The following is a 21,725-nucleotide window of genomic DNA, read 5'->3' on the forward strand; positions in this document are numbered from 1 at the left end:
AAACAAAAACCTGTACATGTATACACTCACACAAACACACACTGCTGAGGACAGACACAGCCCATTGCACAGCCTGACTATTGTGTGTGAATAAGAATGAGTTCAGAACCTCCCTCCCTCTTCGTCCATGTAACCCCCCCTCCCCTCCACGCTGTTTAGAATAGAAGCGGGGAGAGATGGGCACCTCGCAGCCTGGGACTAATGAGCAGATGACAGTGTGTCCTGGTGGGTGATATGTGGAGCTGATACGCTCGGGTGAGCTATGGGTGAGAGGGTGCGGGGGTGAGGGGTGAGGGTGGGGCTGCTTACAGACCCTCTGACCTCTGCCAATTAGCAACACAATCAGAATGGATAGTAGGCATCCGTGCCTGTCCTTCTCAGGGATGGGCTGGATGGAGTGGGGCGTTTCACCACTCCATTGACAATTCTGTGAACTCCTCCCTCCTTATGCATCGGTTTAGTAGGGATTCATGGGACCGTTTCTAGAACTCTCCACACTGAGAGAGCTGAAGGCCTGGTCTGTGTGTTTGATACTATTCTTAATTCCATTCAATGCATTACCATGAGCCTGTTCTCTGATTTCTATCTCCACCAGCCTCCCCTGCTCTTTCCATTCCATCAGAAACAGCCAAAGCTACTCCACAAGCACACTTCCCACCAGAGAAGGACCTCACTCTCCCATGGGGTTTTTATGAATGGGAGCTGTGGATCTGGGGGAGGTGAGGGGGGTTGTGTTTCCTTCGCTCTGAGGCCAATCAGTGGAGTGATCAGAGAGGTCTGTGTGAAGTCTCATGCAGCATGTCTGTTCTATGGGATATTAATCACCAGAGCAGGCTTTGTTTGGGTGCCGCTAGTGTGTACGGCCCCGAGCTCCTTTTCCAAAACATGTGTGAGTGATTATTACAGAGGGGCCGACAGGAGGGGCAGGAGGAGGAGGGGGGGGGGGGATTAGGATGTAAGAGGAGGACGAGAGAGGGTCTGCAGAAGCGTGACTCTTTCTGTGTCAGTGCTCGTGAGCTGACGGGGGACTGGGATCAGGATGACTGTCCCGAACCACTTATTAGCTCCTTAGACTGCCCTCCATGTCACCCTTTTCCTTTTTCGTTCAACTTTGAGTTGTGTCTCACATTTTGGGACTAGAGTGAGCTATTTCAAGACTAAACTATTGTACAGTATCCTCCTGGTACCAAACAACAACACTATTCTGCCCTCTGTCTTCTCCCATAGTGCAAAGTGTTGTTTTGGGATGTGAACAGTGTGAGTCACAGCCGGTTCACAGTTCCTATATTCCCCCTCAGAGGAAATGTGAGCTATCATTAATGAGTAAACAAGGCTTTACTCAGCCTATTCTCATATAGGCAACGGACCAAGCCTGAGGGAGGGAGGAAGAACTAATACAGGGCCAGAAGGTAGTTATTCTTATTTCTCACATATTTTATTTCTGGGGTATTACATCTGTTTTGCTGATGGAAGTGGAAATCTCATTATGGTGAATACCAACATCTAGGAAATTGTTACCTTCCAGAGCAAATTAAAAGTGTTCTCCTGAATCGTAATGGTGGGCCATTAGAATGTTTAGTGTGGAAATGGAAAACAGGGGAGAAAACTGTTCCAAACTCCGGAGCTGTCTGTACATGACTGCGTTAACAAACAGGGTTAAACTGTAACCCCTGGTCGTCTCTCTAACCCTTCTCTGCTACACCTACAGGCTGATTTGCATCTGAGACATGGCTATTGGAATTTCCATCTTTGGGTGAAACGGTAGCTTGGAGGGCTTTTGAAAGAGGCAGATGTGTGTGTGTGAGTGTGAGTGTGAGTGTGTACCGCTCCAAGTCTTTGCAGCTCGAAAGAAACACACTGTGATTTCTTGGTCAATTAACATTCCATTCTAGTTTCTCAGGGCATGGGTGAAACATGTATGACCTAAACCCCCAGGGCAGGCTGGATTAGAAGAGGCCTGGAGTGGAAAGAGCCACGCTGCCATGTTTTCAACCTTTGACCTGGTCTTTTGAGTTAAAGAAGATGTTCATGGAAATGTGGCAAATGTTATCTTTTATAAGAAATACCCTATTCGTTTTCAGAAGATATCAGTATTTAAGATGCAAATGAAAGAGTCCGAAACCTGGAGCATACACACACACACACACACACACACACACACACACACACACATTGACAAACACTAGCAAGCTCCCAGGGAACAAAACACATGACTTGCCTGAGGCAATGGGAAATGGGAATATCGAACGCTGACCTCTTAGTTACCTCAGAGATACTGAGCCTGCTCCACACTAATTGGATAGCCTGACCATAGCCAGATCGGGGCCATCCCTGTCGGGCTGGGGCCAAAGTGGGCTCATCCGGGATGGACCTGGGCCAAAGTGGTGACTCAGTCAGGAGTGCTCTAATGCACTGGAGGAGAGGAGAGGAGAGGAGAGGAGAGGAGAGGAGAGGAGAGGAGAGGAGAGGAGAGGAGAGGAGAATGATCAGTATGGAAAATGGAGAACAGGATGAGGTGTAGACTAGAGTAAGATAATGATTTTGGGTTTGGTTTTAAATGCAAGAGAGTGTGATGGAGTGAGCAGGGTGGATTAAGTACTGTACTGAAATACTGTGCATATGATGATTACAGTGCTACCCATAAAGTGAGGCTGTGCGTGCATAGGAGTGTGTGGTTTGTTTTTGCATGGAATACAGAAGAGGCCTGAGGAGATGTTGCCTATGAGTCAGACAAATTGACCTGTAGTCTATTGTAGGAATGGCCATGAGTGCTATCTGCGGGAGGGGCAGCCTTTTGGATGAGAATGCGTTCCGGAAGATCAGTCATGAGGGGGGGAGTGAGGTTTTTATGTCTTTCCCTGGGATCTGATAGATAGAGAATGTTTGCGCACACAAGAAGTCAGGGAGAGTTGAAAGTTGAGAAGTGGGTCAGGGTCTCAGAGGATGGTAATGTCTGCACAGTACGAGACTTGAGATAAAGGAGCAGCAGGAAACTGAAACAAACATCCTCTCACTTAGATTTTAGTCTACTTATTCATCCCCCTTTGAACAAGATATGTTAATGTTGAAACTTGCCCAATTGCCTAATTCAGCAGCATTCTTGATTATTCAAAAAATAAGAGTATTGCCTGTTAGAGAGAGAGAGAAAGAGAGAGGGGAAGGAAATTGGGGAAGGAAATTAATTCAATCAGCTCTGAGGAGGTCCATTCAGAATACATTACAATAGCTCGTTCTCTCCCTCTCTCTCTCTCTCTCTCTCTCTTTCTCTCCCTCTCTCTCTACCAACTCATCACTTTAGAGAAAGTCTATAGAGAAAAAAGAAGATGGAAGATGCTCTGGTTCTGTTTGGGGGTTACAACCTCTACTGTTCAGCAGGAAATGGAGGGGGGGGGGGGGGGGTTGGGAGGGGGTTCAGTGCAACAGACAGAGCATCTCAGTGGAAGGGCAGATGGCCTATATTCTCTTATATTCTTCCCAATCTGTCTGGAAGACCTGAAGCAGCGAAAATGCCTTCCTTTATCAGAGGTGTTTCTTCCAGTGTAAATTGCCTCAGGCAAGTGGACTGTCACATAAAGTGTGCCTGGTCTGAGGGGATGGAGGCTGAAATAACTATAAAAGTAATAGTAGTTGAGAGTACTACATACAGTATATGCCTGCTCCCCCCCAGGGAGTCATTTAAACATTGGCATAAAGAGATGTATTCCACATCTGTGATGGTTTGCTTGTTCTCTGAACGGTTTTCAAACCTGAAATATTAAAGAAAATGGTTCAATGTAATTGAATTGGGAAAACATACAGACAGCAAACAGAAGGAAAGAGTAAGGTCGAGAGAGAGAGGGAGGGAGGATGGGTGAGAGACAGGGAGGGAGGAAGGGTGAGAGAGAGAGTGATAGAGAGAGTGCAAGAGATAGAGAGAAGGAAATGAAAAGAGAGTGAAATAAGGAGATAAAGGACATTCCTTGAGGCACATTAACCCCATTAAGCTACAGTATATCATGATAAATCTACTTCAGCACTTGCTTCTAATAGCTATAAGTGCTATGAGGCATGCTTGTTATCACATTCTGACACGTTGACATTTATGCTGTGGACTTTTGCCAAAAGCTGTATTCTGTATTTACAGTGGTGCCTTTTCCTGCAATTAAAACATCTGAGATTAAACATCTGAGATTAAACAGAGTCTCACCCACAAATCAATGAATGCTGTTGTGAGCTAAAACCATAAGGTGCTGTGGCCTTTAGATAAAGCCCAAATCTTATCAATTAACACCTGGGAAATGGATATCAGTTGTTGAAAATGGCTGTGTGTGCTTAGTCTCAGATTACAGGAAAGGCTAGTTCCTGGTGTTGGTACAGTATTTGTGTGTGCCGAAGAGGAACAAGAGTTTAATGGCCAAACGGTTGGACTAGGGATACAACAGTCATTCTGAAAAGCCCAAAGTAACTCACACCCATGAGAAAATAATTGCTGAAGCCTCAACTTTAGCACAAAATTGCTAGAGTCAATGATTCCCAGTGTGTATATTATTTAAATCATAGCGATTTAAAACACAAAAACCTTTGTGCAGAAAATTGTTATCCCATTGCTTTTTGTCTCATTCAAAACACATATTTTCATTCACATTTCCCTCTGTCTGATGTCCTACCTCTCCCTACTGTCCACTGTCTGCCCATGTTTCACACGATAGTTTTTCTAGGGACCCATTTCATACACTGTCTCACCAATCTAAATAATCTAAATAGTCTCACTAGCACTTCGTGGAAGGACAAAGTCATTTTCCACCATAATTGGAATGCTTTGTCATTTAATTCTATCATGTCAGAGCTGGTAGATTGAAAGAGAGAGAGAGACAGAGAGAGACAGAGAGAGACAGAGAGAGACAGAGAGAGAGAGAGAGAGAGAGAGAGAGCGAGAGAGAGAGAGAGACAGAGAGAGAGAGAGAGAGAGAGAGAGAGAGACAGAGAGAGAGACAGAGACAGAGAGAGAGAGAGAGTGTTTCCCAGCCTTTAATTTTCTCTCTATATAAGCATACCAATACATACTCTACACACTTGCTCATATACATATAAATTCATGCACACACAGATATGTATAAATCCTCTCGCTAATCTCCAATTAAAATGCTGATAATAACTGTTAGCATAACCAGTACCAATGCTACACCCCTGCTCCATCCCTAGTACCTCAAATCTGTCACAGGGGACACACATACACACGCAAACACTGCCCGACCCTTTCCACAGTGCCCCCAAGGATTGACCTAGATTGAGCCCACTTCACAAACTAATTTCTGTTAACACAAAGGGGGATTAGCGAAGATTAAGATGACAGGGTCTGAGGGGTAACCGGCCCTGGCCAATTATAATTACTGCCTTTTACAAAGAGAGGACTGTGGCTAATCTAGTCGCTAGTGCTAGCACTGGAATATGTTATGCCCCTAAACTGTTACTGTTCTAGTACCACTGTAGCTAGCAACACTCAACACAGTACTATAGTATTATGCCTCTGCTGTCTTTCAATGCTAATAACAAGGTTATGGCTGGAGGGTTTTCTTCTTCCTGTTGTTCTGCTCTGATACTGTGGTGAGTTGGGTACATTCATTATAATCCTTCTTAGTTGTGATGCCAGGCTGAGGCCATTGCACATACATTGTCAACACAGGGGATGACAATGATTAACCAATCACATCATTACCGGCCTGCAAATCAGAGGAGGGTATACTTTAAACACTTCATATTCAATGAACTGTACTGAAATGACAATCATTCGTGAATCAGCAAGTGCTGTATCTCCAGCCTCCTCACTTCATACAAGCAGAGAGATGTCAGGTCTTCTAAGGAGAGGGCCAGACTCCTCCTTTGATGAGGCTTCGAAAACCATCACGGCATTTGAATCATAGGCCTCTTATCTGATGCAAGTCCCTTTCATCTCCACTGATGTGGAGCATTGGGTGTTTGGAAATGTGTTGCATGTCGGGGTCTGTCTGAATTACTGCGGTTGAGTGCATACGTTTGTGGGTGTTTGGAAGTGTGTTCAGCGCCTGAGTGTGGTTATGTGTGAGTATGTGGGTGTGTGTGCGTGGGTGTTTGTGTGTGTGTGTGTGTGTGTGTGTGTGTGTGTGTGTGTCTGTGTGTGTGTGTGTGTGTGTGTGTGTGTGTGTGTGTGTGTGTGTGTGTGTGTGTGTGTCTCATATGGAACAAAAGCAGGAGGACACTCATCAGGAGTGTTGGCGTGTGCACAGCGCATTCTGAGTGGAGAAGAAAAACAAGCTTTCATCTGGGCCCGTGCTCACTGACACCCTGATGGGGACCACATGCCTGAGTTAAGTGGAGTGTCCTTGTGTGTGGTGAATGCTAAAAGTTTGGAGTTTGGAGTGGTGCCCTGTCGGTAGCTGAGCCGGGGGTCAGTCTAAATCAGTGGAATTTCTCTGAGACACAGTTAACGTTAAGTTGCCATGGGGGGGGACAGAGAATAACAAAAAGAAACAGTCAAAATCCTCACCAGCTGTTGTTCGTCCTGCTTGACTCTGCTAATTACAAACTCAGTGGGCTTCCTCTCCACAACAACCCCCCCACATGCCCAGACCCCCGCCACCATCTCCTCCATCCCATCCCACCCGGTCCTGTCCCACCCCCACCTCCGCTCCATCTGCTAGCGTGCTGTCTAATTAGGGGTGCTCTTTTAATTGATGAAAGAGCACGAGTCAGAAAACTTCAAACCACAGTCTGACTCCAAGTGCTTATAAAAATGCCTTCGAAAAATGTGCCTCCTCTCTCCTTCATTAGCTGTGGCTACGCTAGCTCGTCATGTCAGACCACGTTCATTTATGAGCTTCGTTGTGAGCGTGTGTGCGTCCATAAACATGGGCTTTCCTGCAGCTATGTTTTCTTTGTTTTCTTGATGTTTTTGTGTGGTTGTTTTGGTTTGCAGATTAAGGTCTTTGCCTGGAGCTCTTTTTTGTACAAGCTAGCCTGACAGGCTAGCAGCACTATTGACCTTTCTCTGACAGGTATCTTCTGTGGGGAGGGGTCATCAGTTCTCTGCTGGGGGGATGGGGGATGGGGGAAGGGGGACGGAGGATGGGGGGGGGCAGGTGTAGTGGCTTGTTGTGCACTGTTGTTGGGTGTGATGGACGTCTCTCCCCACTTTCCTTGTTTCCTTGAGTGTTTGACCTGCTTTTCCTTTACTTTTCAGGATTCCTTAAGCACAATGCCTGTCAATGAAGTGCCAGAGTGAAATGGGTCAATATTGACATCTCTTCCACTGGCTCCTCATTCTAATTACCTCTGTTGTGGTGTTTGAAAAGGGCAGCTGACAGGGAATCACCGGAGCTGATAACAGCGCAGGTTCACTTTTCAGCCACAGATCCATTGGCACATTCCTAGCCATAATTACAAGGCTACGCGCAATTGATTGCATTCGGCTCCCACTCACCTCAAGGGGGAATAATTGTTTACTGTTTAATAAACTTCACCAAAAGTATGCTACTTGAAAGTAAAGAGAACCTTCCCCCCTGACCCACCTAAACCACTAACCCCCCTCCCCCTTATCCCTCACCCTCTCTTTATCCAACCTCAACCACACCCCAGAGAAAACCCATATAACAGCAGAAATTGCAGGGCGAACGCCTCTAAGCGAGACTGATTAAAAGACCAAACAGCCTTATATCAAAGAGAGGGTAAACAATGTTATGAGCACACCGCTTGCAGTAAATCACCCCCAAACTGTTATTACATCCACCTTATGAAGTTCTGCTGGGTTTCATCTTTCTCCATTTTGTCAGCAGTGAGATAAGCCTGTGAGCGCTGAGGTAAGCTAAGTGGCACTAAAAGCTACATTTAAGCAGTTAATAATTACGTTCTAACGACCCAAACACATTTTATCTACATGAAAGAGTCTGATACAGTAAAACCATATTGCATACTCATATAGGTCTGATGGAGTGTTTGGGATTTACAAGCAGAGGAGAGGCTTTTAAATCTGCAGCTGTCAGAAAAATTAGACCACGTTGTCGGCAAGGCAGGTATTTAGCGAACTGCTGAACACAAACATCAGTTTCCTTATCTGTATGGGTTGGGGCGTTTCATACCTTCCCATTGATAAAGCCTGGTAAAACCATTAGCTGTGCCTTGCTGGCAAGGTAGGTATCAAAACGTTTTGGATAAAAGCAGAACATATCAAGGACACTCCATTGATTTATTTTATGGCTTTTTCGAAATCAAACATCATAAAAAGTGGTAAAAGTACCATTAACCAAAGACATCATGAAATACTCTCATTGGGTTTGGGCAAAACTGGTAATACAAAAATACAGAAATTCCTGGCTATTTCAACAACAAAGACCACTTCTAACTTGCTGTTGAGTTGTGGTGACCATCGGTGAAATGTTCCTTTAAGCATGGCAGAATTGTTTTCGTCTCACGTACAGTCTGGGTCTTTAAATCCGGTTGAGGTGTCTGAAATGTGGCAGAGCAGGATTAGGGAGCATCCTGGTGCTTATCCCAGAGATAAGGTGTGTCAACTCTGACACTGATAAGCAGAGCCTCTGGGACACAGATTCTGTTCCCCTGCCCTTCCCCTGACACACACTCGTCTCATCACACATCAAAGAGACAAACAACTCAGAGAGCTGAGTTGTGTTTTGTTTAATAGTTTTGTAAACCCCTTTAAAATGTATTTAATGGTCTTTGGAGATCCATCTTGAACAGATGAAGCACAAGGTCAGGCAGTTATGTTTTACTCTCCAGTGTTTGATTAATTACAGTGTTTAACTACTGTTCTCATTTTGATAGAAGATCACTCCAGGCGATGTTCAAGGAGTAAATCAGTCGCTGATTGGAAGCATGTCCAATCAACAAATGGATAGGACTGAAAGAGAAAAAGGACAGAGAGAGGAAGATAAGATGGGTAAGAAAGGGAGAAAAAAGGGGATGTGAAGAGAGAGAATGAGAGAGAGAGCGCGAGAGAGAGAGAGTGAGAGCGAGAGAGAGAAGAGCCATTGTAATGCATTATGAATAAACCTCCTGAAAGTTGATTAAACCCATTTCCTTTCCTTTCCACAATCGTTTCTGATATACGAACAAAGCACCCCTATCCCTCTCTTCGGGTCTTCTCTTAAGTGCTAGAGAAATAGACAATCACTGGCTTTTAGGGTGGGAGAGAAGGGGAGGTGCAGGCTAAAATCAGGTTCTTCATCTCCTGCATAAAGAGTCAAAGATACTCCAGCTTTTCTCCCTGGTATACTACAGCACACCAAGAAGAACAGGAACAGGACTAGGCAAGATGTTGATACTCTTGTGTGGTCCAGACCTGAGCTCCTCCCCTCCCTGTCTACTGCTGTCCAACATCTGTTTGCCACTTCCCCTCCCCTTTCTTCCATGTGTTATGTCCACTGTCTGCCTGGTGATCCGGATAAGCAGAGAACCAGAGGTCAATTGGAGGCCCTGGCAAAAGACTGCAGACTTTCATTAAAGCAGCCAAGGATCAGTTAGAACCAGGGCTTAAACCCAATCCATGTAAGCACAGGCAGTACTGTAGAATTCAATATGAAAATGGTTCAGTTTCTAGGAAAGGGTATAACTTTGCCACTTCAAGCTTCTCAAGGGCCATTCTTGCTCCTTCCCAAATCTGCTTTAACAGGATGCTCGCACAGAATGATTGTGTGTGTGTGTGTGTGTGTGTGTGTGTGTGTGTGTGTGTGTGTGTGTGTGTGTGTGTGTGTGTGTGTGTCTGTGTGTGGGTGGGTGGGGGGGAGGGGGGGATTGCGCATGCATGCACGCGCAAGGCTGAATCAGAGCTGCTAGACGTGTTGCCTGGCGACGGTGACATTGTTTTTATCGCTTGTGGGCACATACAGGCTGCCAGAGAGTGGGTGCGTGGGTAATGATTCTGTCCTTGCTACCTTGATGCAGTTTTCATGCTCCCAGAGAGAATATATTTAATTTCGTTCTATCCACCCACACCACAAAGCAGAGTTTGAACTTCGTAAGGACACATTCCCAGCAATGAAGGTCGAGCTGTCAATGGTATGTTTAAGGAAACAGTGGTAGACAGGAAATTCTACTTCCTGTCTTGATTAATAAGGGACTGTTAATTCACTAAAGGGCCTCCCTCACACAGAGCACCACACACTTCAACTTCAGTGGTGTAGTGGTAGTAGTCATTTTAATTAGTGCTTTGCAGTACTGGACTGAAATGTCACACCAATTTACGTGCCAGTGTACCTTTGTTGTTCAGTATTTCCACTTGGGAAACAGGAAAATGAATTTCACACTGTAAGAAACATAATCTGAAATCAGGTTGACAACTGGCTTATTGAACGTCTCCACATGAACTTCATGTCTCTTTCGAGTTCCCTCAAATGTCCCCCTCTTCCCATGCAAAGAGTATGTGTGTTTGTGTGTGTGTGTGTGTGTGTGTGTGTGTGTGTGTGTGTGTGTGTGTGTGTGTGTGTGTGTGTGTGTGTGTGTGTTGTGTTTGTCCACCGTGAGGGACAGGAGCTAGTAAAACTGGTGTTTCTCAACCTGCCATCACCCATCAAGAGTTGTTTCACAGAAATAATGTAAACACTAAAAAGAGCTGGACTCCACAGTGCTCGGGGAATGCAGACAGTGCCTGTGTGCTCTGCAGTCATACACTAATGGGATGTTAAACTTGTTAGAGACCGGAGAACGTCAAACACAGGGAGTGCACAGTTGGCAAGAAGCTCGGCAATGTTTTTCACTGATGGAAAGTGTGAGAGGGGGCGTTAAAAGTGAGAGGGGAGAGAGAGCAGTGAAGGTAATAGAAAGAAGGGGGGCTTCAGGTTTTCATGTTCTCCCTCGGCCCCCACAGTTTGCAGATAAAGGTCACGGTTGCCAAGGTGACTCGACAGAAAAAGGGAAAGTATCTGCCATTCTTTTCGTCTGTTCCTGAGCATAGAGCTTAAAAGCCAGAGGCGTAGATAAGATGATTTCTCTTCTCCAACAGAACAAAAGCTGTGTGGATAATACACTAGCTTTAATACCGCAGGACAATTCATGTCCTACATTCCCTCTAAAGCTGCCTAAATATGTGAAACATGCAGTAATGAGCTTGGACCCAAGGCTGTGTTGGAATGAGTGTGTTGTGCTTTCCTCATTCCAAACTACTACTCCAGAGCAATGTCAAAATATTTGCAACAGATTTATGAGGGAGGTTTGCCTTAGGATTTGTTATATGTAAAACCCTCACGTGTCTGTGTGTGTAAATACACTGTTGATTCAACCAAAACTATTTGTGTTAAAGGACACCCAGTCTATTATATGTGTACACAAATATAAGACAGTCAGTGCAATAACATCAAAACTGTTAAACTGAAGAAAAACAAACAGTTGCATCTGTACAGTCAAGAGGAAAAACTCTTATGTTTATTTGCCATGAATTTCACATTGTGAAAAAAAATCACATGTACAAAACAATGTAATCTAAAAAAAATAGAAAAATTAATAATAATAATTCAAAAGAAACTTTGACATGACGGAACTGAAATAAATGCGTATTGACAGTGTTTAAAAGATGCATCCTGTCTGAATGTACATCACTGTATGTATACCTTAGAGAGAACACTCTAATGTGACCCAGTTGGAACCTTAAGAGAGAGGGATGAGGGAGAGGGCAAAAAAAGAAACGGAAAAAAGCCACTCAACAATTACATGTAAATTGGAGGGGCATTCATTGTTGACCGTTGCCAGGGTAACTTATGTTCTAAAAGGCAGGCATGCTCTTATCTGATTGGTGAGGCCAGAGGTACCGTGTTCTGTGAACAGTGGTTAGGGGGTTGACATCAAGGAGCCAATGAGGTCTCCATAGAATTCCTCAAATCGTTCCTGCTTTTGTAAGGGTGGGTTGTGGGTGGCTCAAACAATCAAACAGGAATGTGGAGTTTTAGCCATTTAGTTCAGAGAGTTGGTAATTCACTGAATTCATCCAAATACAGATCACGTGAGAAAGATTCATACAAGGCTTGACTCTAATTTCGATATACTATGATTTAATTAATGCTCAACCAGTTTTGGGTGTATGAAGTATTTAACTAATTCTATTTATTTATTTATTTGAAACTCTCCTCTCAATGTTTTTTTTTCTTGTGCATCAGTGACACTCTGCATGCCTGCCCCTACAAACTCCCAGTTCACAGGATTCGACTCAGCATCCTCTTCCTCCTCATCTCCATCTTCATCCTCTCCCTCAAACTCAAAGTGACTCAGAGAAGCAGGGGGTCTAGAATGACATCCAAAGGGTGTCCAGTCCTGTCCAGGCGCATGTGACACAGTGCCAGCTGTTCCCAGGACAGCTGCCCCTTCACATTTCTCACATAGCAGCACACGGTCTAGTGCTGTAGGAGTACTGTGTGTACCACTGAGATGATGTTCCTGACTGTTACAAGGCCAGGGTTGTGTGCCTCGCTAATTTCTAACAGATGCAAATTCTCACTGCTTGATGTTTATATATCGTTACTGTTCTTGTTTTTGTAGTTGTTGTTGTTGTTGTTGTTGGTTGTGTATCCTCTCCTAACGGTGGGACTTGGCGGCAATTTGGTGCAGTAAACTTTGGCAAGTCAAATCAAGCAGATAGGGCTCAAAGCATAGCATGTGAGAGGTTGGACTGACTTCTCCTCTAACACACCCCTTCTCTGGGAAGGGAACGCTGACCTTCTGACCTGGCCACTTGCAGTCTGGGTAATCTGAGCAACGTCATTCCTCCCTGTGTCCATCCCTACTCTGACCTTTAACCTGGAAACCTCACTGGTGACATGGTTGGGAGGTTTCCACACCCCCTTTAAAAAAAAAAAGAAAAAACAGGTTCCACTTTGGAGAAACTGAACTGTGCAAAAAAAGCAGCCCAAATGAGATCAAATAAAACATGTACCTGTGCCATGCATGATACACCCCAAAAAGACATTCACTTACATATGAATGCAGGCAGAGAAACAATAAATAGGATTAAACATTTTAACATAAACAAACAAAGTAATAATTTTCTTATAAATTAAGACTAAGAAGATACATTGCAGCAAGATCAGAAAAAATGATTACAGATTCAGTTTGGGTTACCAAGGTGACAAGATTCAAGGTTCATGTCAATCTTATTGCGTCACCATAACCAGACATGCTCTGATGAGCTTAGCATCACGGAGGCAAAATTTAAAATCTATCAGTACTCCAACAAAACAATAATCACTGGAATAACTTCAGAACAACCAGTATACAGTATTTAGTGAACAGCTGAGCTTCAGTTCTGTGTTTAATAGTCCATATACTGTTGTTTTGAATATTGCCCATAAGTCAAAAGTGGGCCAGCTTTCCTTTGGGTAGTGGGGGTCGAGCGACACGGCGAGAGTAGTAACTTCACATCAGCGGACATGTTAGGGCATGAACCTCCAGCACCCCCACCCCCACCCCCACCCCCATCAACCTCAGCTGGTGCTGGCCCTTCAAATCCTCACGACATGCAGTGACAGTTAGAGCCAGGTCTCACAGCAAACTGCCAAAGTTCTCTCAGCAGGAACTCCAAATAAAACCCCCACTACTAGGTGATGGGAAAGGGACATGTCCATCACTTCTTCTCCTCCTGGGCTGGAGCAAAAACACTGCTGGTCAATGGAGGAGTAGATTCTCTCCCAGATGGAAAAAGACACCAAAGTCTCAGAAAAACGAAAGGGGCGAACCCGAATGGAACAGAAACGAATGGAAGAGAGAGGAGAGATTGTTCCTTCATTGTGCAGTGTGTGGATCAGCTGGGTTTAGACAGGCTGAATAGTGTTCTCTAGCTCTTCACTAACACGCTGATCACTGACATTCCCTCCTTCCCTCCCTCCCTCCCTTCCTCCCTCTGTCCAAACAGTTCATCCTTCATGCTATACATTAAAGTCCCTGTGCAGAGGGTTTTTTTATTTTTTATTTAATTTTTCATATCACAGAATATCATAGTGAGAAGAGCAACAACATGGTCCATACAATTCTTTCATGATTGAATGGAAAGAAATGCAGGTTGCGTGAGTGGCTGATATGTATATAGTACTTTATGGCAGGCTGAAAAGCACAGGCGTGATATGCCAATAGTACACTGGATTGGTTGTTGTATCTTTTAGAACAAGCAGCAGTTTGTTTGGTTTGTTTGAATAAACAACGTCCAAACATCCCTCTCAAAAATGACATCTTTCTAATTTCAGGTCCGTTCGGGAACAAGATGGTTCTTCGTGTAAAATGTCTGTGTACTTGCACTGTCCAGATGGATAAGGTGTTTTCACACTGTTGTTCAGTTTTTCTTTTTTTCATGGAAGAAAATCATGTTTTTTTGATTGCACACGAAGTTTAAGAGTGCTTCTTCACAGTTGGAATCCAGTGGATGATGCAAAACAGGGAAATCTGAGGATGAAAGAAGAGAGAGAAAAACATCCATTAGACAAACACAGAGGATGTGCATGCAGGCATGACAGAAAACAATGTTTAAGAGGTCAAGAGGAACAGTTTAAGGGATGTTTTCCCAACATCACTGCAAAACTCATTTACAACTACAAAAACAGTTTGAAATAGATTTAAAAAACATTTTAGGAGTCAAAAGTTCAGGGACAAAAAACCAAGGTAAACTCCAGACCCCATCTCCACCCTTTTACTGTCCCCCTTCTTGTTCTATCTCCCAGAGTAGAAACAAATCAGATGGTGTCCTGGCGTTTGCACCTGTTACCCTACAGACATGTGTCAGAGATCAACCATTAGCCTAATGCAGTGGTTCCCAAACTTTTAACAGTCATGTACCCCCTGTTGTTTATTTTGTAGCCTAATTGATATTCTATGAACATTATCCCTTACATATTAGACATTGTGGTAATATTATTCTGTTGGATAGGGTGCGTGCATTTATTTTTGGAACTGAGACTGCAGTCGGCTATTCAACAGGACTGTTTGGGAAGGTAAATCACAGATTTATTTCGCGTACCCCCTAGATCGATCCACGTACCCCCAGGGGTACGCGTACCCCACTTTGACAATAGTGGGCCTAATGGATCCTGAGGACGTTATCTACTTCCTCCATTTCCTCAACACAGTTTGGTGTCTTTTTATCACTCCTACAACTCGAATCCCAACTTAATTTTTCACATCTGACTGCCTTTGACTTCAGCTTGCCATTTAATTTTGACCTTTGCGTTTTAAAACCTTTTTCTCTTTTTTCAACTTTACGCCACAGATGGTTTATAGCCTTGGGAACCCCTCCATGCGTAATGTGAGTCTAATATCCATTTTAAAGACATATCCTCCATCTCCTCTTCTTCCCTTGTGGCCCTATGAGGAGGAAGTTGATCTTCCACTGACTGGTAGCTACAGGACACACAGGATGAGTGCATAGCAGTCGCCCCCGACATCCAGTGCAAGCAGCCAACTCAGCTCCTCCCTAAAGACTCATTTGCATTTTGGCTTAAAGCAAATCACTAGTTTCTGGTAAAGGATAGATCTGCATGTAGGTTGTAGTGAAAGACGAATAATAACAAGCAAACATCTCTATCCTCTGCAATTCATCTGCGATATGAGGAGTGAAAAAACAAAAAACAGTTGGATCCACACCTAAATATATAAAGGAAAAATAGGCTACACCTGATTCATAATCGTTGGTGATTTTTTTAAGATTTAAACTTTTAATATCAATGTTTCCCCGTCACTGTCAACCTTGTGGTAAGCGGTTACAAAATGGACAGAACACAATTGTATCTGCAGTGAAGCTTCAAACACAAAGCACTTGTTGTGCATCGTGTTCTATTTGGCTTGACGACATTTCTAGTGGGAGTTTAAAGAGGGCAGACTGCAGACCTTCAGGAAGAGATCCATCTGAGAAAGGGAGGGGTTTTAAAACTAGAGGGAGTGAGTCCCCCTGGGAAGAGTTGAGCAATAGGAAAAGTGTGAAAACAGACAACCAGGCTAGCAGAGGATTTGCTTTAAACCCTTCCCTCCCCCTGACCATCCAGCCCTCCTTTCTCTGCCCCCCATTCCTCTCCTCCCCTCCCACTGTAAGGCTATTTTGTAGACAATACCACTATTGCTGTAAAGTCCACACTATGAGCTCCTAGCATTAAGCACAAAAGGCAGGACGAGCACTTAAACATGCATTGCCTCTCTCAATGGGAGACGGTCAGTATTCTCTATTGGCTGCCATCCAGAAAATACATTTAAAATGAAATTAGCAGTATTACAGCCTGACCACTATGTCACATTGGTTAAGAGATAGTTAAACCCTTCCCTGCAGTCTCTCTTTCTCAGAGATGAGTCACTGAAGAAAAAGGGAATTATAAGTCATTGGAGCATTTCATCCTGGGAGAGTGGAGCATCAATGTTGGAACAGTGAAGCTGCTCTGAGCTGCTCCCTGGCATTATCAAACAGGAGACAGGACAGACGTGCAATCAGACGTGCAGGACAGACATGCTTCTCCTCTCTGCCACCTTGCTCTGATGAGCTGAGGAAAGGCAGCTATTTTGTCCAGGTCTGCAAACTGAGAAGGGCTGCCAATGAGTGTGTGTGTGTGTGTGTGTGTGTGTGTGTGTGTGTGTGTGTGTGTGTGTGAGTGAAAGAGCGAGTAGGATTATGACACCAAAGTCTGCAGATTGAGCAGGGTCGCCATCCGCCTGTGCTCTACAGTACATCCGTCTGGCCTGGTTATCGTCACAGAGAGTGCAGGGTCACTATGAGCCGTGGAGACATGGGGGGAGGTGGTGGGGACTGGGGCTGCTCAGACCCACAGTAAACATTCACTTCCAGGCCAGGCAATGTAACTTGTCAGGGACTGTATGTGTGTAGTGTGTGTGGTGTGTTTGTGTGTGTACGTGTCACACGTGCAAGTTACTGTGTTTGAAAGCATGTGTGTTTTTGTTTGCCTGTGTGTGCAGTGGTGTTTTCTTCCAGAGGTGCCAACGCCCTACACCCCCAAACTCTCGGCAACCCCCTTCTCCTCATTTCAGTAACCAACTGAGGAGCTTGCATGTGCTTACATGAGCTGCTGGCTGCCTCCTGCCTAGCCAAGCATCATAAACCCATCAAAAGGAGGCGATTGAGAGTGGATTAGCTTCGCCAGGATGTTGTAGCCTGCTGGCGTGTAGCTTGTCTAATTGGCCACCCCCCCTCTCCCCTTTAGACACATTTTCCCCACAGGGACAATAAAAGTATTCTATTCTCTTTCAATTACCCCCTCCATCCTCAGCCCCTACCCTACAGCCTCATAATTCACTTAACCCACACATACAATCCCCTACCCCCCCCCCCCCACACACACACACACACACACACACACACACACATAAAGTGTATCAGTATCAGGCAGACATAACAAAGTCAGCTCTCCTTGATCATTGAGCAATCACCTACTGGCTATAGAGGAACGGGAGAGATCTGGGTCTGCCTTGAGTATATTCCTTCTCATGCTCATCTCCTTATTAAAAGATACAGATATTGTAGGTGTACGTCCATATTTGTAAAAAAAAAAAAAAAAGAAAAAGAATATCCCTATCAATGAATGCTACTGCTTTGTTGGTAGGTTTATCTGAACATGACTGAATAATATGGCCAGACAGCAAGCCATTGAGACCGGCTGTTGTGGCTGAGAACCAGACGGCAAGGGAAAACAAATAAATAAGTAAATACCAGCTGCTTGGTTAGTATTCAAAACATGCAGTTCTGTCCTGGCCAAATTGCATTGCTATCTAATTACTCTATCAATACTCAATTTGTGCTGGATTCAATAAGGATCGTTGTCCTTGTAAACCATGCAATGGAGTGACCGGGGTATAATGTGAATATTCCACCGGCTACTGTAATCCTTTGTGTTTAACCTAGGTGCTTGGATTAAGTTATATGATCCCCTGATGTGAATGCTCAAAACAAAACCTAATCATTCTATACTCAAATATCTTTCTATGAATATCTGACAACAATATATGAGGCTATGATGTATTCAGCTAATCTGTGAAAGCTTCAAATATAACTCTCTATTGCGTCAATAATACATTATGCATTCCAATCTTTCTCCACGGACAGATAACAAACACAGAGAGCAGAAAGAATGTAAGACTGATTTCCATACCTCATGGGAGGAGGGGTAGATGAAGGTGTCGGGCTATCCCAGCATCGCCTGCTCAGGCTGGGAGGTGTTTCCAGGTGCTGACAAAGGCGGTGGGGATGAGTGAATAGGGCACAGTGGTGATGCTGTTCCATGCGTCCAGCGTGGGGTCATAGCAGTCCAGAGTCTTGCACCGCTGCGTGCCAAAGTAGCCCCCTACCACATACAGTTTGTTCCCCGATGCCACAGCCTGGCAGCTCATACGCTTGGCTGTCACGTCACCCACCTTAGTCCACTGATAAGTCTCACAGCTGAACTTATAGGCTGAGCATGCAGAGAACTCAGTGTCCCCGCCCATGACGAAGATCTGGTTTCCGAGGACGGCGGCCGCAGTGTAGCGCCAGGGCTGAGGGCAGGAAGCAGGCACCGTCCAGCGGTTCTCCTGAGGGTCATAGCACTGTACCTTTGGCAGCTTGTCGTGGGTGACGCTAGTGCCCCCGAAGGCGAAGAGCTTGAGCTTGACGCTGACCACCGCCGCATTGCTCACGCCCTCCCTCAGAGGCGCCACCATGGTCCACTTGTTGGTCGCCGGGTCAAACTGCTCTACCTGTTTGAGTGACACAGATGGGGAGGCGGGCAGACATCCTGTGGCAGCTGTGTGACCCCCCACCACGTAGAGGCAGTGTTTCAGCTCTGCTGAGCCATGGCCAAACCGGGCGATGAGCATGGGGGCTGCCTTGGACCACTCCTCCTGGATGGTGTCGTAGACCCACACGTCTTTGGACACGCCGTTCTCAGAGCCCCTCCCCCCTGTGACGTAGACCTTACATCCGATGGCACAGGCGCTGAACTCCTTCCTGGGGCTTGGGATGTCTGCCTTGGGGATAATCTCCTTGGCCTTCTGGTCCACCAGGTACAGCTTGTCACACATGAAGGTCTGGCCGCCCAACAGGAAGAGGGCATGGCTGGTCTTCCTGGGCCGGGCGCATAGGCTGTTGACCACGCCGTCGTTCTGCAGGATCTTCAGCTTGCAGCGGACAGCCTCGTCCACCAGCTCCTTGCTCTTGACCTGGGCGTTGATCAGCTCCTCCGTGGACACGTTCTCCATGAGGAAGATGGCGGGCAGCAGGGCCAGGCGGACGGTCCTCAGCATCTCCGGCAGGTGGCAGTGCCTCCTCTCCAGGTCGTAGTTGACCCAGTTAAGAGCGGCCTCGTAGACCAGCCTCTCATCCTCAGTCTCCAGCTCCTCGTGGGACAGGAGCTGAACCACCATGTCCTTGGGCAGCTGCAGGAAGTCCTCCGTCTTGCAAATTGCAGGGAAGTTGCTGAGACACATGCCCCAGGAGAGCTCTGAGAGCTTGGTGCATGTGTGGGCATCTGACAGCAGCAGCATGCCCAGGCAGTTGGACGGATGCAGGTTTCTCTCCAGAAACTCAGCACAGGCGTCCCGGATGTCCTGGAACTCCAGCATGTCCCCGGCCTCCAGGAGAGACTCTGCATTTTCCTCGTTGATGACCACACGGGAGGAGTAGGCATAGTCCAGGAGCAGCTCCAGCACCTCGGGGTGGATGGAGTCTCGGAAGTCCACCTCACTGGCCTGGCTCTCCCGCAACCCGCCGCTGAACATGGCCTCGAAATAGCGGCTACAGGCAGCCAGCACAGCACGATGGCAGGGGAAGGAGCGGCTCCCGGCGTGCAGCAGGACGTCAGTGAAGAGCCTCTGCTGCCGGAGCGAGTTGAGGTGCATGAGGACGCTGTCAGCATAGGAGGACTTATGGAACAGGTAGATGTTCATGGAGCCAGTGCTGGCACGCGACTTACGATTCTCGTGGACACAGACGGACATTTTCATTGAATCCTGGAAAAGATTGTTTAATGAGAAATTGGCTTCAAAATAAATACTGTATGATATAAGAGTTATGCCAAAGAAAATCCATTTAACCAAAATGTATGATAAAATAAATAGGAACATTTATTTTAGCTATATATTAATATTAAAGATATGGGGATATTCAGTTTAAAGTAGCTCTTTAGAGAAAACTAGAATAAACATTGATCCAGCCCAAGCCTGTTGAGCCAGAGTGTTATGATTCATCTAAGTCCTAAAGTAAGGAGGAGTCTCTGCCTCAGTTTCATTTTGATTCTGATTGATCAATATCAGCAGGATCACCCTGGAGTGGCCTGAGAGCAAGAGACCAATGCGTGACCAAGATGCTGGCATGAGTGGGTCAGAGAGCTCTGGATGATGTCATACCACACATGCACACTCTTCCGGATCCATGTCTGATGTCTGGCTGGCTCGAATCTGTCTAATCATTACCAGGTGTTCAAAGTCGGCCAGGGATACAGAGAGAGAGATGGAAAGGAAACTTTCAAAAGTAAACACCAAGGCATGTATATTCTATAGCTGTCCAATCGCTACAGGACAAAACGCTATCACTGGGCAGGATGTCAACATAGGCCGTCAGTGTAAACAGCTGCCATCTGCTTGTCTGAAAGTGTATATTCAAATCCAATCAGTCTTAATTTTCATGTAACTAATACATGCCGCACAGTCCCAAGCCGGCTGTCGCCCTCTCTCCGGGCGAGGTTAATGTGTTTAGCAAATGCTTCACAGCACTAAAAGTGTGTTCCTTACCGAATTAAGAACATTAATGATATATCAGCTAGGCTGATCTATCGCACCTGATGCCCCCGTTAATCCGTTTAAAGAGGGAGCATCTGTGAAGGGCAAGCAGGGAGACCTGCGTGTGCATTGATAAGACAGCGATGCACAATGAAAGGGGTCTTAAATGCAATATCGTGTGATTTCATTTATTTTAGTTAGCCTACTTATAAGCATAGGTCAAGGTGTCGACAATATACCATGGCATTACGATCAACAGTCAGAGCCCATTGTATTCACTAAATGACACAAAATGCAAAAACACCTTTGTATAGTCCTGATAGTCCTGATAGCCTGATAAACCTTTACATTATAATCGAAAATGGTGTGGTAATTCGTTGAGGTGGCAAATTAGCTATTATTCATTCCCTCTTCAGTAGTACCTCTAAATTGTGACAATATAACGTTTCATATATTACAGCTGTTTGATTAATAGCAGAGACAGAGGGTGCATGCATGTAACAATATATATGAAGCTAGTGTTTTAAATCATGTTTATTAAATGAGGCGTTTCCCTTATTAAGGCAAAAATAAAGATGATTTATACACTCTTCAGGATGATGCATCATGATGGAACATTGTTATCAGTATCAAAGCAACTTGTCAAATGTGACCAGCGTAAATGCGCAATACTGTACCTCTTTGGGTGAAAGTCGGAGTTCAATTCTGTCCGCTTTATCCCTCGAACATGCCACTCCGGGTAGCGCCACGATGTTGGTTCAAACAAGCCACTTGTGCTTGGGTTTATGCGCTACTGGGTTATCACCTTGGATAAGGAATAGAGGACCGAGATCTAGACCTTATTCTAACCCTTTAGAGGTGCCAGTAGGTTCCAGTAATGTCACGTTAACCAACGAGATGTCCAATTAGAATTAGTTCCGTAACAGGTCAATGCAATTCCGACAGCGCTAGATAGGCTGACTTTCCTGCGCCTAACTGGGTCTGTGTCTATAAAGCGCTGTGCGCTCAGGTCTTCCCCTGGTAAAATCAATGGGTGT

General features: G+C 45.3%; 1 protein-coding gene across 1 annotated transcript; it reads right to left on the reverse strand.

Moving 5' to 3' along the window:
- Positions 1-13,897: 13,897 nt before the first annotated feature.
- On the reverse strand, positions 13,898-21,587 carry enc1 (ectodermal-neural cortex 1). The gene is made up of 3 exons (XM_083669404.1): positions 21,366-21,587; positions 18,087-19,920; positions 13,898-14,388 (listed from the first exon to the last, which is right to left on the reverse strand). The coding sequence occupies exon 2, from the start codon at positions 19,912-19,914 to the stop codon at positions 18,139-18,141; it is 1,776 nt and encodes a 591-aa protein (XP_083525530.1). The 5' UTR covers positions 19,915-19,920; positions 21,366-21,587; the 3' UTR covers positions 13,898-14,388; positions 18,087-18,138.
- Positions 21,588-21,725: the final 138 nt, after the last annotated feature.

The sequence above is a fragment of the Argentina silus genome (assembly GCF_951799395.1).
Source record: "Argentina silus genome assembly, chromosome: 5".
Lineage (NCBI taxonomy): Eukaryota > Metazoa > Chordata > Actinopteri > Argentiniformes > Argentinidae > Argentina > Argentina silus.